At 40.5% G+C, this 15090-nt stretch overlaps 1 protein-coding gene and 1 non-coding gene across 3 annotated transcripts in view; both read left to right on the plus strand.

Annotated features, from left to right (window-relative positions):
- LOC134679489 (inner centromere protein B) overlaps window positions 1–13275 on the plus strand; it is a 31118-nt gene extending 17843 nt beyond the window's left edge. The window contains exons 13-23 of one of the 2 annotated variants that reach the window (XM_063538421.1): window positions 4739–4841; window positions 6161–6245; window positions 6339–6452; window positions 6658–6830; window positions 7319–7411; window positions 9353–9413; window positions 9588–9727; window positions 10480–10580; window positions 10918–11054; window positions 11932–12126; window positions 12916–13275. In XM_063538421.1, coding sequence (XP_063394491.1) covers window positions 4739–4841; window positions 6161–6245; window positions 6339–6452; window positions 6658–6830; window positions 7319–7411; window positions 9353–9413; window positions 9588–9727; window positions 10480–10580; window positions 10918–11054; window positions 11932–12126; window positions 12916–12921 — 1208 coding nt within the window. In that variant the 3' untranslated portion in view covers window positions 12922–13275. The remainder of the gene's footprint in view (window positions 1–4738; window positions 4842–6160; window positions 6246–6338; window positions 6453–6657; window positions 6831–7318; window positions 7412–9352; window positions 9414–9587; window positions 9728–10479; window positions 10581–10917; window positions 11055–11931; window positions 12127–12915) is intronic. The other variant, XM_063538428.1, reaches the window with a different exon arrangement.
- Window positions 12552–12624, plus strand: Trnam-cau (transfer RNA methionine (anticodon CAU)). Its single transcript has one exon. It is a non-coding gene; the product is annotated as a tRNA-Met (tRNA).
- Window positions 13276–15090: the final 1815 nt, after the last annotated feature.

The raw sequence follows: 15090 nt of genomic DNA on the forward strand, positions 1-15090 counted from the left end.
AGGCAGTTAACACATGCCTTAAGCTCTTTAGCGCGTTTGAAGCGTTCGGAAGGCGTTAAGTTGTTAAGGGACGGACATTTAAATAAATGTTCATGGACAATAATGTCACACAAACATTTAGTAGTGCTCGCGCAAGCGACATAACTTTGTAGTTTTGGTGCGGCACTACGCGGTTGAGACGACTTAACACCTTTTTCGCGCGATGGATTTACGGCGGCGGAGACGGCGGTACATGGTTGCACATTTTGACAAATCCTAAACTGACTCTTCATAAAATCTGACAGATCACGAAAGGTAGGCAGCTTCGTATTGCGGTGCAGCATTTCAAATGCTCGTAGAGATTCCTGGTCTAACTTTTTTAATGCTATATGCAGAAGCATAAAGTCGCTTAGATCATCAAGCTTAAGCGCTCTAAGCGCATTCGCAGCTGTGACGAATTTATCGATGAATGTCTGAAAGTTAGAATTAACCTTTAAATTGAGCATTTGATCCATGTAGGTCGAGGCAAGAGTGCGCTTGTCTTGAAATCTGTCAATTAAACTATCGAGGATAAGCTGATAGTTTTCAGCGCTCGGAGTTATACCCGCGAAGACAGCTTGAGCTTTTGGTGACAATTTCCCAATAAGGTAGAAAAGCTTCTCTTCGTCGGTAAGCGACAGATTGTCGTGCACTCTAGATTTAAAACTAGCGTAGAACAGCGGCCAGTTACGTATGTCTCCATCGAACGCTATCAGTTCCATCGTTGGCAAAGAAGGTCTGGCTCTCTCCACTATAGAAGGTGGCGAAGAGGCCGGCGGTGCGGCTGGTTGTAGCCGCTTAACCGCTCTCCTGATGCGGCAGTACAAATCTTCGAAGGCTATAATCGGCTGATAATTAGGGACAGCAGCCGCTCTAGCCCTTAGCAACGTGCGATTATACTCATTGACAACCTCTTTGAACTCGGAGCGAAGTTCGTCGATATTTTCCGCAGCGGCAAGGAAACTCTCGCGACTGTCTGCATCTGTATCAACTACTAGCGATTTATTGTAAATGCCCTGGACGAGTTCAAAGAAGATATTGCGTTTTGCTTCAAGCATCAACAACTCATCTTCATAATACGCGCTGTCGACGCTTTCGATATTTTTTGTATCTTTCGCCATAGTGCAGGAGACGGGTTAAGTTATGCGGTAAAACAATTTATGTTCCTATATAAGGATACACTCTTATAAACATAAGTATACCTAAATTGCGGGTGCGGTTAATAAATTATGTTTAGGTAACTAGTTTATAAGGGCGGCGCGGAGAAAAATAATACTCATATAAATAAATACCTAAACTGCGGGAGCGTAAATAAAGAATATTTTAGGCAATATTTATAAGGGCGGTGCGGGAGGAGAACGATTCGCAATGAATGTATGAGGTGAGAAAAGGGAAAAGAAGAGAAGAGAATCCGGCTCAAAGACCAGAAATGTAGGATGAGAAATGTAACGGATATTTCTTGTTTTCTTTGCATTAGCATTTTTCTCTCGATAATTTAATCAATTTGCAACATAAGTAGAAGAATCCTCATCTATATATATAAATGCAAGTGTCCTGACTGACTGACTGACTGACTGACTGATTCATCAACGCAGAGCCGAAACTACAAAAGCCAGAAAGTTGAAATTTGCACACCAGATTGCATTTATTAAGTGTACAAGAGATAAGAAGCGATTTTGAGAAATTCAACCCCTAAGGGGGTTAAAAAGGGGATGAAAGTTTGTATGGGGTTAAAGTTTTCTTTTAAGCTAGGAATTTGAAACTTCGTAAAAAGATATATTATTAAAATACAAGAAAACTAATTTCAGCGTTTTAGAAAATTCATCCCCTAAGGTGGTGAAAAAGGGGTTGAAAGTTTGTATGGAAATAAAAAAAATTTCGAGTGGTTGAGTTGAATCTTTGTATTTAGGGATATTATTAGAAGGCGAGAAAAGTAATTTCAGGGTTTTGTAAAACTCATCCCCTAACAGGGTTAAAAAGGGGTTGAAAATTTTAATCCATTATAAATGCTTTGAAACTTCTTAGAAAGGCATAATAGCCCATTACAAAAAAAGTGGTTGCAACGTTTTTGTAAATTCAACCCCTAAGGGGGTTAAAAAGGGGATGAAAGTTCGTCTTCGGGTGCAAATTTTATTTTAAGCTAGGAACTTGAAACTTTGTAAAAAAGTATCAAATTCAAATACAAGAAAACTAATTTCAGCGTTTTAGAAAATTCATCCCCTAAGGTGGTGAAAAAGGGGTTGAAAGTTTGTATGGATATCAAACATTTTTTCGAGTGTAGGACTTGAATCTTTGTATTTAGGGATATTATTAGAAGAAAGGAAAAGTGATTTCAGCGATTTGTAAAATTCATCCCCTAACAGGGTTAAAAAGGGGTTGAAAGTTTGAATCCATTACAAATGGTTTTGAAACTTCTTAGAAAGGCATAATAGCCGATTATAAAAAAAAAGTAATTGCAACGTTTTTGGAATTTCAACCCCTAAGAGGGTTAACGGGGGGATGAAAATTCGTCTGCGGGTGCTAATTTTATTTTAAGCAAGGAACTTGAAACTTTGTAAAAACGTTTTAAATTAAAAAAACATGGAAACTAATTCAAGCATTTTTGAAAATCATGCCCCAAGGTGATGAGAAAGGGGTTGCACGTTTGTATGGAGATCAGATATTTTGTGAGTGCGGAACTTGAATCTTTGTATAAGGGCATAGGTACCTATTATGAGAACACAAGAAAAGTAATTTCAGCAACCAACATCAAAATCCACTTGACTTCAAACTTCATACAACTTGCTAAAAAAGAAAAGTACTTATAATTTCAACATTGCTTGGATATGAAAATTATTGGTACTAAAGATGTAAAATGTTGAAGATAAGATTCCACGCGGACGAAGTCGCGGGCAACAGCTAGTATATCCATAAATATCAAAATATAAAAGGACATACATTTTCAGAAGATTTCGCCGTGCGACGTTGCCAAATGGTTTAAAGTACAACATGCTCGCAACGTTTGGATATCAATAAGTCGACAATGAAAAATTATATTTCAAATCAATTCAAACTTGATATTTTTGACAGTAATGGGTTACTTAAATAAGAAGGCATTTTTCGCCCGGGTCTACTATGGTCAAATGGTCTAGTGGCTTTTAGCTATTGAGAATAAGTCTAACAAGTTGAACAGAATGACAGGGTTCAAACCACGAACGAAGATTTCTTTTTGTATTTATTTATTTATTTTATTTCATCTTTTTGGTAATTTTATATGCCTTATTTTAAAAGTTATTTTAAGTAAATGTGTTGTATTTGATTATTTCATGTAGGTATATCATTTCAAGAAAATTTCGGAAACTTTTATTTTATACCTGGTCAAGCAAATCTTGTCAGTAAAAAAAGGCGCGAAATCCAAATGTTCTATGAACGATATCCCTTCGCGCCTACATTTTTCAAATTTGCCGCCTTTGTCTACTGACAAGATCTGCTTGACCAGCTATACTTCGTCGATAGTTGACTTCTTATGTACCTATTCTGCGATCCTAATTAGCCTCATGCATGACTTTTTTTAAATTATTTTAATCATTATTTATATCCTTTGAAAACCGGAAAATAAAAATACTTTTATTATAAATCTTCCCATAATATTATTAAAAAATAATTAAAATACTGAAAATGTTTTACTCACCTAAGTTTAGTTTCGAAGAATAACATACGCTTAAAATAATTCAAAAGAGAATGCTAAAATTATAAAATAAAAAAAAATAGGCATTGTCGGGGTTTGAACCATGTATCTTAGCTACGATCTGATTTTTTTCAAAATAGAGGCTACGTGTGCCACGAGCACATGACAGTTGATGGTCGAAAACATTAGTTGATTCTGAATGCCTTGTAATTCTTAATCGTTGCTCAAACAAGAATTTATTATTTAATTTCCAATCTTTTTTCAACAATAAACATTTCATCCGCTGCGCCCTCTAGGTTACTTTACTGTAACATTACGAATCTGCTGACATTTGACACTGACTTTAAGGTGACTTTAAGTACGTAAGTGTGCGTGAATGCAAGAAATTGCAATATTTTGCAGTTGGATTTCGGTAATAACGAAATGAGACAATGTTGAGTTGAACATGTCTCGATTTGGATGTAGTATTTTTTATAGTTTTCGCACATATCAACACATCTTATGAAACTTTGTATTTTGGGAGAAATAGTGAAAATCCACAATTCGTGCACAGTGACGCCATCTTTTGGCTGATAATCGGCATCCCATCCCTAGACATCCACCTTAATAATATGCGTCGATAAAGATGCGTGTAGTGAATGGAACGAAACATAAACGTATGGAAAAGAAAAATGCTGCAAAAAACGAGAATGGAATTAAAAATATTTTTTCTTACTTCTTAGTATTTTTTTAGTATTTGTTCTTTTCTTTATCTTTCACTACTAAACTTGGTAGTTGGTACGAAATAAATACAGGTTGTTTGGGACATCGTTTGCCAAATTAAAACGGTAGATAGGTTGAGTCATTTGCTATCTTCTCATGCCTAGAAAAACAAAATTGGCCATAGTTTTTTTTACTACTGGCATAGAAGTCAAAAAAAAAATGTGCACCAAATTAAACATTTCTAGGCCTGAGAAGATAGCAAATGACTCAACCTATCTGCCGTTTTAATTTGGCAAACGATGTTCCAAACACCCTGTATATGTATATATAAAATATGGGCATTGTTTTCAGAGGGCGCGACGCCCAACATGACGGACGACCTGTCGCTGCTGACGGACGACAACAGCGAGGAGTACTGCACGCCCACCAAGGACCACAAACAACAGGAACCCACGTAAGCTGTTACCCACTACTACTACTAATCATCATCATCATCATCTCAGCCATAAGACGTCCACTGCTGAACATAGGTGTCCCCCTTGGACCTCCATTCGTACCGGTTGGAAGCGACCCGCATCCAGCGTCTTCCGGCGGTCTTAACAAGGTCGTCCGTCCACTACTACTACAAATATGGCTCAGCTAGTGAATAGAATCAGGCGTTACTTTGCGGAAATCCATATTAATCAAAACCAAAATATTACTTTGCTAATCCGCGTAAAAGATAACGTGCTAATCAATCAGTGCTAACCCGTTATACTTACTTGCGTATTTTTTACATGCAAAAAGAAATAAAAAAATGGATTAGCAAAGTAATATTTTGGTTTTGATGGCTCAGCTATCCAAAGAGGATCTTGGCCTCCGAAACGAGAGTACGCTACTTTTCCCGATCCTGCGCCGTTTCCTGCCAATTATCGGCTTGAAGCTGACACAGATCCGCTTACACCCTGTCTCCCCAGCGGTACCTGGGCCGACCTACCGGGCGGCCACCAGTCGGTCTTCCCAAGTCTCTTGGCAGCCCGATCCTCTCCCATTCTTAATAGGTGACCGAACCAGCGAAGTCTGTGTGTGGTGTGGGGAAGTGTGTGGGTGAGTGTTTCCCACTGACGTCCAGTTTTTTGTAGGATCCCGTTTTCTGTAGTATGCATGCAGGATCCTGCAAACAGAATCCGCGTGTGAAAGTTACTATATTAGCACCTATACTGCTAAAACGGGATCCTGCAAAAAACCTCTTCTTCCTCGCGTTATCCCGGCGCCTGGGGTCCGCTTGACAATTATTCCCAAGAAACGTAGGCACTACTTTTTACGGAAGCGACTGCCATCTGACCTTCCAACCCAGAGGGGAAACTAGGCCTTATTAGGATTAGTCCGGTTTCCTCACGATGTTTTCCTTCACCGAAAAGCGACTGGTAAATATCAAATGATATTTCGTACATAAGTTCCGGAAAACTCATTGGTACGAGCCGAGGTTTGAACCAGCGACCTCCGGATTGCAAGTCGCACGCTCTTACCGCTAGACCACCAGCGCTTCTTGCAAAAAACCGTACCCGCAAAAAACTGGACGTCAGTGTGAAAGCGGTCTGAGTCTCACCGCTTTTCCGGTTGCATCCTAATCATATCACTCAAGCAGTCATTAAGGCGAGCCAGGGTTAGAATACACGGAATTCGGTATGAAAAACGCATGACATGCATTAACTTGATAGCTAATATCTTATTTGGTTAATGTTTGCTGGCGAAATCCTAAAAAGTACATTTGTACGTGTGCTTTGTTTGCAGTTCTGCTGTAAAAGCCAAAGTACAACAATTTGAAGAGATGGCCGCCAGGACCACTAGGACAAAAACGAGAGCTATGGCCAAAAAGGTAATATAACTTCTAATTGTGTTTTGAAAAATCTTAAATGTATATTGCTACATAGTTTTAATTGGCGTGCAATTTTTTTAATAAATTTGACAGGCCGCCGAAACAGAAAACAGTACGCCGCCCGACAAAATAATATCCAAGCAGGTTCTGTCGGCGGACACGCTCACGAAGATGAACAACATGATATTCAACGGCAAGACCACTCAGGTGAGCCCTAACATAAGTACATGGTGTTAAAACCAAAGGAATACAAATCCAAGAACCCCGTAAAGTCAAAGAACCCTAGGTTAAATATTGTTGGCATGTGCGTGACCTTTTCAGATGAAACAAATTACTTTTGTATTGTCAGTGTAATGCTAATGTTACATTTATCTTCTAAAATATGTAAAAACTACCTTTTTTTATTTTCCAGATATCAAGTTCAGCCACAAAGCCGACCGCGAAGCTGCCCCCTGTAAAGACGCTGCCAGCTTCAGCGTCTAAAGTGACCGCCATTAATAAAGCCCGCGAGGAGCTGCTCAGCAAAGATGACGCGAGGAAGAAGAAGGAAGCCATGCTGGAGGCTAAGAAGGAGATGCAGAAACGGTGAGAACGGAAATAAGTCACAGAAGTTGCGGAAAGTTTCCAAAAGACTTGAAAAAGTTCTGGGGAAATTTCACAGGAAACAAAGGCAACTTGCATTATGAAATGAAAAAAATTATAATATTCAAACGTTTCGCGTTTTGACCAGTGAAACCTGTGTCGAAACGTCGGCAAATAAAGGCAATTTAATAAAATTCGAGTTAGATCCGTCTATAAATGTGAGTTAATATAAAAAAATTTGATTCCCTTACAAAAATCTCATATTTTTTTCAAGTTTCCGTAATCATGTGGAAACTTCGCACTTTTTGAAAAATTTCCGTCGGCATACCAAAGTCAGAGCAACAATAATAATGCCTGACAAATCAACTTTCGCTGTTCATCATTATCATCATATTGAGCGTTGGATTTCCACTACTGGACACACGCTTTAGCCAACGATCTCCACTGCGGCTGGCCGTGCGCAGTCAGATTTAAAAACTTTTTTTTTTTAGAAAGCGCGAAGAGAAAATGGCGGCCGCCGCAGCGGCGCGAGAAGCGGCCGAGAAGGAACGCAGAGCCGCGCTACAGGCGCAGGCGAGGGATAGGTACTTTATTTTTATTTCTTATTATTTCATATTCGTATTTCATATTCGTTTATTAATAATAATTCATATTACATGTCATTTTACAATGTTACATCAAAGTAGGTATAGAACAAAATAAATTTAAATTAAAATAAAATTAGAATTAGAACAATAAATAAAATGTCAAATAAAGATATAGGTACCTACGGTAACATAGGTAATAACTTAATTCATAAAGTCTGCAAAACTGTAGAAAGTGTGCTCTACAAGCCATCGTTTAAGCCTAAATTTAAAGCTGGTCAGTGACGGCGCATCTGTGACGTGTGGTGGCAGACGGTTGTAAACGGCTGGTCCCATTACATGGGTGAGTTTTGCGGATTTTGCCAATCTACGCTTCACGCCCACGAGTTTTCGGGCGTTTCGCAGGTTTCGTCCATGAATATCGGATCCACTCGAGTACTCGTCAAGGTGACACCGCACGTATGTAGCTACTTGGAAAATCACAATGGAGGGCAGAGTGAGTATCCCAAGGTCCTTAAAGTGAGGTCTCGCAGAGTCACTCTGACTCACTTGCACAATCGCTCGGACGGCTCTCTTTTGCATGCGAAAGACACGATCCCATTCGGCAGCGCGGCCCCACAGCTCTGCGCCGTATTGTAGGAGTGAGTGTACAGTGGCAAAGTAACAAGACCGCACCACCCTCCTGGGCACCACTCTCGCCAGACGTCGCAGGGCAAAGCAGGCACTTGCTAGCTTGTTACACACTTTGCCTATGTGCGATTCCCACTGCAGTCCTCTGTCGAGCCCAAAACCCAGGAAGGTGGTATTCTGCACTTGACCCACTTGGACACCATCCACAAACACTCCAAGGTTTCTTGGGCCTCTACCCCCGAGATAGAAGTGGAGAAAGTGGGTTTTATTAAGGTTTAGTACCAGGCCATTGCTTCTAAAGTACTGTGACACCTGATTTGCGACTTTATTCAGACATTGCTCGAGTTTGTCAATGTCAGGTGCACACACTACCACGGCTACGTCGTCGGCATACATATATACTTCTCCCTCTACTATGGCTTCTGGAAGATCATTAAGAAGCAATGAGAAAAGTATATTGGATACCGACGACCCCTGGGCAACGCCCATTGTTGTAGATATAGGCTCTGACCTCACTCTGCCTCCATCAGACACAACCACCTGTGACCGTCCGCGCAGCATATCACATACGAGTGCGTGGGCCTTGCCTCCAATGCCGTAATGTCGTAGCTTAATAGCGAGTACGCCGTGGTCTGCTACATCGAAAGCCTTCGATAAGTCGCAGCACAACGCTGCGACTTGCTGGCCACACTCTCGAGCATCCAACACACGGCGCACCAACTCGCGCGTCATCGCACACGTCGAGCGGCCCGCGCGGTAGGCGTATTGACGTTCGGACAGGGCATCAGTGGCTGTTAAAAACTCCATTAAGCGAGAACTAAGACCGTTCTCGAATACTTTTGCCACCGCCGGTATAATGGAGACGGGCCTGTAGGCATCAATGTCTTCTCTTTTTCCCTTCCCCTTAAACAGAGGAGATATTTTACTCATTTTCAAGGGGGAGGGAAACACACCTTCAAAGATACATTGGTTAAACAGACCCGCTAGTACTGGTGACAGGGGAGCCGCGGCGATGAATAAAAGCTCCATAGAAATTCCGTACAGGTCTTTCGTGGTTTTATGAGGTTTTATTAGATTTTAAACCTAGACACCATCCTCAACAACTGGCCGAGAGAGTCGTTAGATCGGGAGTCGTGGTGAGAAGCCTTTGCCTAGCAGTAGGACACTAAAACAGGCTGGGGAAAAAAACTAGATTTTGATTGACTTCCGTGGTAGACTATCTTAAATGTCATGTATGGACACAAAACTCTAATTTTTTTTTATTGGTTTGGAGAATTAATCTTTTCTAAACGTGTGAATGTTTGTCATCAGGATGGAGAAACAAGCCCATGCTGATCAAGGGAAACTAGAAAAAATGAAGGAGGTAGAAAGGGTAAGTAAATTGTTCCATGAAATACACCAATTTCATTGATTTTTTAAAATCAAAATTAGCAACTCTGTTTTGTTGCCTTAATAAAAACAGTATGCCTAACATATTAACCTCGTAACCTAAAGCATGTATTTTTAATTACATTTTCCTATCTAAGTGTATAAACGTATGTTTTAGAAAAAGCAAGAGCTAGCGCGTAAAGTGGCGGAGACGGAGGAGCGGCGCCGCGCCGACGAGCAGGCGCGGCTCGCGCGGCTCGCCGAGGAGCAGCGGCGGGCCGACGCGGCCAGGAAGAAGCAGCAAGAGGAAAGCGAGGCGTAAGCACCATGGCCACAATGTTTACTGTTCATCGGTAGACCTTATGCCTATTGTAATAAAGTCCACGGATGTACAGTTATAGGAGTGTTGCTGTTTGTACCATACGACACACTCAACTGGGTCATAATTCTTTTCATTGTCTGTTACTGTTGCGAACGCAACCTTTATTTGTATAATACAGTAACTAAACGCAGCCGTCGGGCTCGGCTAGTATTTGGAAGCTTTTTCTAAAGCACCAATAGGAGCGCTCCACATATTATGTATCGCGGCCAATTAGAGGCACCCAAATCTTAACCACTATTTTCGGACATTCAAATTATGCAAATCACTCTTTCATCAGCCTCCATACAATCACCACACCACTTTTACATTTAACCGTTTAGTCAAGGAACCCTTGTAAAACCAGTACCTACTGAAATTATAATAGTTTACTTCAAATCGAAGCTTTTTATTTGAGTCGTCGAGATCCTGACGTGCACGGCGGCTACAGTTACTGACCACTTTGTCACGCTTCTATTTTTATATTTTATCAAATAAAGAATAGTATATTACGATACAATAAGTGCCAAAAATAGGAAATGCGCACACGCATAGTACAACGTTTTACAGTACATATGGCCCTTTAAGATTCCGACATAGCTACATAATGTGCTAGTTATCGCACTAGTGCGGTAAAGTAGCACCATATGTACTGTAAAACAACTAACGGGGCAAGTTAAATAAAAGCTTGTAATATTGAAATATATTTCAGTATGAAGAAAGAGGCTGCGATGATGGCTAAAGAAATCGAGAAGAGACAGAAAGAGTATCTCGAGAAACAGAAGATGAAGCAAAGACTGGACGCTGACAAAAGTAAGTTAAACATATCGGGGGGCTGATCTTAGGGCTCCGTACCCAAAGGGTAAAAACGGGACCGTATTGCTAAGACTCCACTATCCGTCCGTCTGTCTGTCACCAGGCTGTATCTCATGTCATGAACCGTGATAGCAATAGCGGCAACAGAAATACATCATCTTTGAAAATTTGAACTGTCTAGGTTCTAGAGTTACAGCATCTGACAGACAGACGGACAGCGGAGTCTTATTAATAGGGTCCCGTTTTTACCCTTTGGGTACTGAATACTAACAGTGTATGTATTTTATTTTTTTCTCATTTAGAATGGACTAATGTGTTGACTTGTTGTTTGCAGTGCACACGCCTTTGAAGAATGGCACCAAAGCGCCCCCGATGGAGCCTGTGTACATGCAGGACGGCTTCCAGCACCTCAACTCGGACGATGATGATGATGACGCACCCCCCAAGTTCCCCACCCCCGCCTGGTGCAAGGTATTATTGAACTCAACTATTGTACTAGTAACATAAATTTTATATTTAAGAAAAATGGAAAAAGTCATCGCTTCCGGAAGGACATTAACCCCCGGCCAGGCGTGGCTCACTCCACGTTTTCGTCGCTTTGCAACAGGTAGTTCAAGTACATCCGGTCCACACCAATTTTGGTGGCTAGCCATAAGCCGCGCGTGGCGCTGTCGCCACCTAGCGGCCATATCTGTCCTAATCTTAACAGACGCGTATTGTTAGAGAGTAAATCTTCTGTACCTAGTACTATTATTTATTCTGTGCCCGCGACTTATTGTATTAGTATTAAAAGTGAATAGTGGACGAATTTAGTTCTTACCCCAAGGAATTCATAATTTCGACTTTGAGATCTTAGTTTTTAGTAAATAAATAAAACTACATTGGCAGGCGTGGTTCAATCGGCGCTTTCCTCGCGTCGCTACAAGTACATGTGGCCCACACCAATTTTGGTGTCTAGCAGTAGTAGATGCCGCGTACTGCTACGGAACCGACGCCGGCTCGCGCTTGCGCCACCTTGCGGCCATATCTGTCTTAAAGGGGCCCACAGATTACCAGTTCGCCGGAGGAAGCAGTCGTTAGGAGCTATCAAATTTTGCTTTTAACTGGCAGGCCAACATCGTCCGCCGGACTGATAATCAATGGGCCCCTTAAGGTTCCGTTACACAGGCGCGTTTTCCGGGCGGGGCGGGAGCGTTTTATATGTAAAAGCGCTCGCAAAACGCGCCCGAGTGACGGAGCCTTTAATAGACGCGTTTTGTTAGAGAGTGAACCTTCTGTACCTAGTACAATTTATTCTGTGGGCGCATTTAGATCATGCTTGTTATTAAAGCAAATATTTTTCCTCCAGTCGCGGCACCGGCAGTTGGCCCTGCAGCACCTTCTGCCCGGCGGGCTCGTGGATGCGTTATTCTCTGTGCGCGTACACAACGTGGACCTGCGCGCTATATTCCCCGCCGTGGAGCGCGCAGCACTCAAGCGCACCTCCTCCGCCGTGTGGCGCACCCCGCCAACCTTACACCTGTCCAGGGTCCAGGAGTCTCCGGTGAGTATAATCGCACCATTACCAAATCCTACGACATTGGAGATGATTCGAAATTACATTCTGCTTTATGAGAAAGTGAGATGCGATGACGTTGGACAGGTGGAATACCACCCTAAGCTAAATGTTAGGCAAAATACACATTGGCCAAAGATACTGTACAGGTGGAATACCACCCTAAGCTAAATGTTAGGCGAAATACACATTGGACAGGTGGAATACGACCCTTAACATTGTCGCAACTTTTTTTCATTAAGTACAAAAACAGCTGCTTCGAAAACTATATCGTATCGCTAAAGCAGATAATCCAAAAACAAATCTCCACTTCAATTTTATTTTTTATAGATAACCAAAATACAGGTGTAGGTATATTTACATAGATAAACTCAAAACAACAACAGTTGGCTATTTTCGTCGGCTCAGTACCGGCCTCGGTGGCGCAGTAGGCAGCGCGTAAGTCTCATAATCTTAAGGTCGTGAGTTCGATCCTCACCCGGGGCATAGTTTTTGTATTTCTTTCTGTGACAAAGGGCTTTAACGATTTACAAACCTGCCGAAATAAATCGTCTCTATTCCAAAAAAAAACCTGGCATAGGTGAATTTTTTTTTTAAAGATTTTAAATGATGTATAATGTAATTAATGTATAAAGAGCAATGGTTATTCTAAAACGTAAGGTTGCTAGTGTATAGCGATATTTGGGCGACTGAGCCACTGTTTGCGTTGAGCCACTGTTCCTGCCTTGACCCTACAACGTTTATTTAATTAATCTGATTTTTTAATAAATTTTTCAGGTATAACATCGAGCTGAGACCAGTCGCGGGCGATCATTGTAAATAGTATTATGTAATATGTATGTTATCGCTAATTATATATAGATATATAATGCCGACCATTTACTAAAGACCTGATCACACCCAAAATTACTCCTTATTTTCTAATATATAATGAGCTGCTCTTGCCATCATGTATTTTCTCAGTATAGTAACATTCTAATTCTATTCACCAGAAATTATGATAAAAAAACCCCCTTATTCATAAACACGCTACAAATCCCAAATAACTAATAGTCGTTTGTCCTTATAGGTCATTTTGACATTTATTTGTAAAAAAAGGGCTGTCCATAAATTATGTCATTGATTTTTGCCGATTTTTGAATCATCCAAAAATCCAAAAATCATGCTTCGAATAACCCCGTTTCCTCCTAAGTCATGCTACCATCGTCCGATGTCCAGACCCCCCCCCCCCTCCCTAATTTGAAATGACGTAATTTATGAATAGCCCCAAAGGCATAAAGCATAATTTATCTAAATGAGGATAAAGTTTTATGAATAAGGGGGTAAGGCAATCACACACAAATCCAGTACTACAGTAACTGTCTGTTCCTGTGTAACTATCTAAAGGCCCAATTCGAACTTTAACATACGTCAAAAATTTGCTAAAGATACGATATGGATCGGATAATGTCATTATCAAAAGTGACGTTACTCCAAACAAAAACGTCACTTTTGGCACCGACATATCCGATACGTATTGCCCATAAGGTTTAATGTTGAGTATAGCAGAATTGGTGCAGAGTTGACTATGTTGATTATATAAAGATTGCCAGGAGAATGTTAGAAAATTATAATTCTGGGGTGCAAATATCTATATTGTCAAATGTATTTATAAAATTGACATCAAACTTTAAACGGTCAAGATTCTTTTATTGTTGTAGTTAAAATGTAATCATGTTTCTTAGGCGAATAGATATTGTTTAGGTGTTTCGTGCTAGCTTATTATTAGATTTTGTTAAAACATTATGTTTTAAAATTGACGACATAAGAATTAGCGCTAAGTTACGACTCGTGGCTACTGCATTCAATTTTATAAGGCAATTTAAAGGCACCTTTGATTTTGAACCTTAACTTAATGATATAAGGCTGTTTATTGCATGTTTAGGATTACATAATCTGTGTACGATTTTAATGAATCTGTTCATTCTAAATTCAACTTTATGTGCCCTACGGTTAGGTTCATTTGCATAGAATCTAACTTTTATAACAATACGACCGACGCTGACATATTTAGAGGCTATGTGCGCGACTGTTGCCTCACTTTTGAATACATTATCTGTCAAATTTTTGCCACAACGTGCGTTGTTATGTCTTTTTGTTTTCTCCCTACGCGTTGCGCACATAGCCAACAGATGTAGTAGGAAAAAATCTTGTAAAAAGTGTGTTAGAAAATATTGTTAGATTTGTTCAAATTTTGAATGCAGCCGTTACCTTGACGTATATTAGAATTTAAAATAATATATAAAGATTGTATGTAATGTTTTTTGTCGCTGTGCAATTGAAAGTCTTATAAAACAGCGTAAATCTTAATGCGTTTTTTTTGTTCTTCATAAATATATATTTCCTTTCAATAGACCTTGATTAGGATTAGCCCTTTGATTGTGAAACGACGTTTACCCATTTGAACGTTTTACGCCATAAACAAAAACGTCACTCACACGCCAAGGTCACGGGCGCAAGCGAGCTAATATAAACCTTATTTAAAAGTGTGAACGTCGCTTTGACAGCGTCCGCCTTAACACATGTTTATGGCGCTGTGGGCACAACTTGGTACGACGCCTTATGGTGTTGTTGGCGTTCAAAAGGTTTAACTAGTACAAAATATTGTAGCACGCTGTACGGCGCCATACATTTCGTGTAAACTGGAAACTAGCTCTGCCGTGCTAACATATGCAGTAAACGCAGTTGAAACGTCATGCAATTGTTTATCTTGTTCTCTTTGAATAAGTTCTTATTTTAAACGATGATTTTCATGCAAGTACTGCACATACAATAAGCAGGGCAGAGCTGCCGAGTAATGTGCGGGACCTATAGTGACATACTTCAGCTGTCAGAACTTATGTTACAATATTTTGCACTCTATGCGTCTTAGGTACTCATTAAATGTATATTAACACGTTCAGGGCCAAGAAC

This window comes from Cydia fagiglandana, chromosome 2, assembly GCF_963556715.1.
Source record: "Cydia fagiglandana chromosome 2, ilCydFagi1.1, whole genome shotgun sequence".
NCBI classification, from domain to species: Eukaryota; Metazoa; Arthropoda; class Insecta; order Lepidoptera; family Tortricidae; genus Cydia; species Cydia fagiglandana.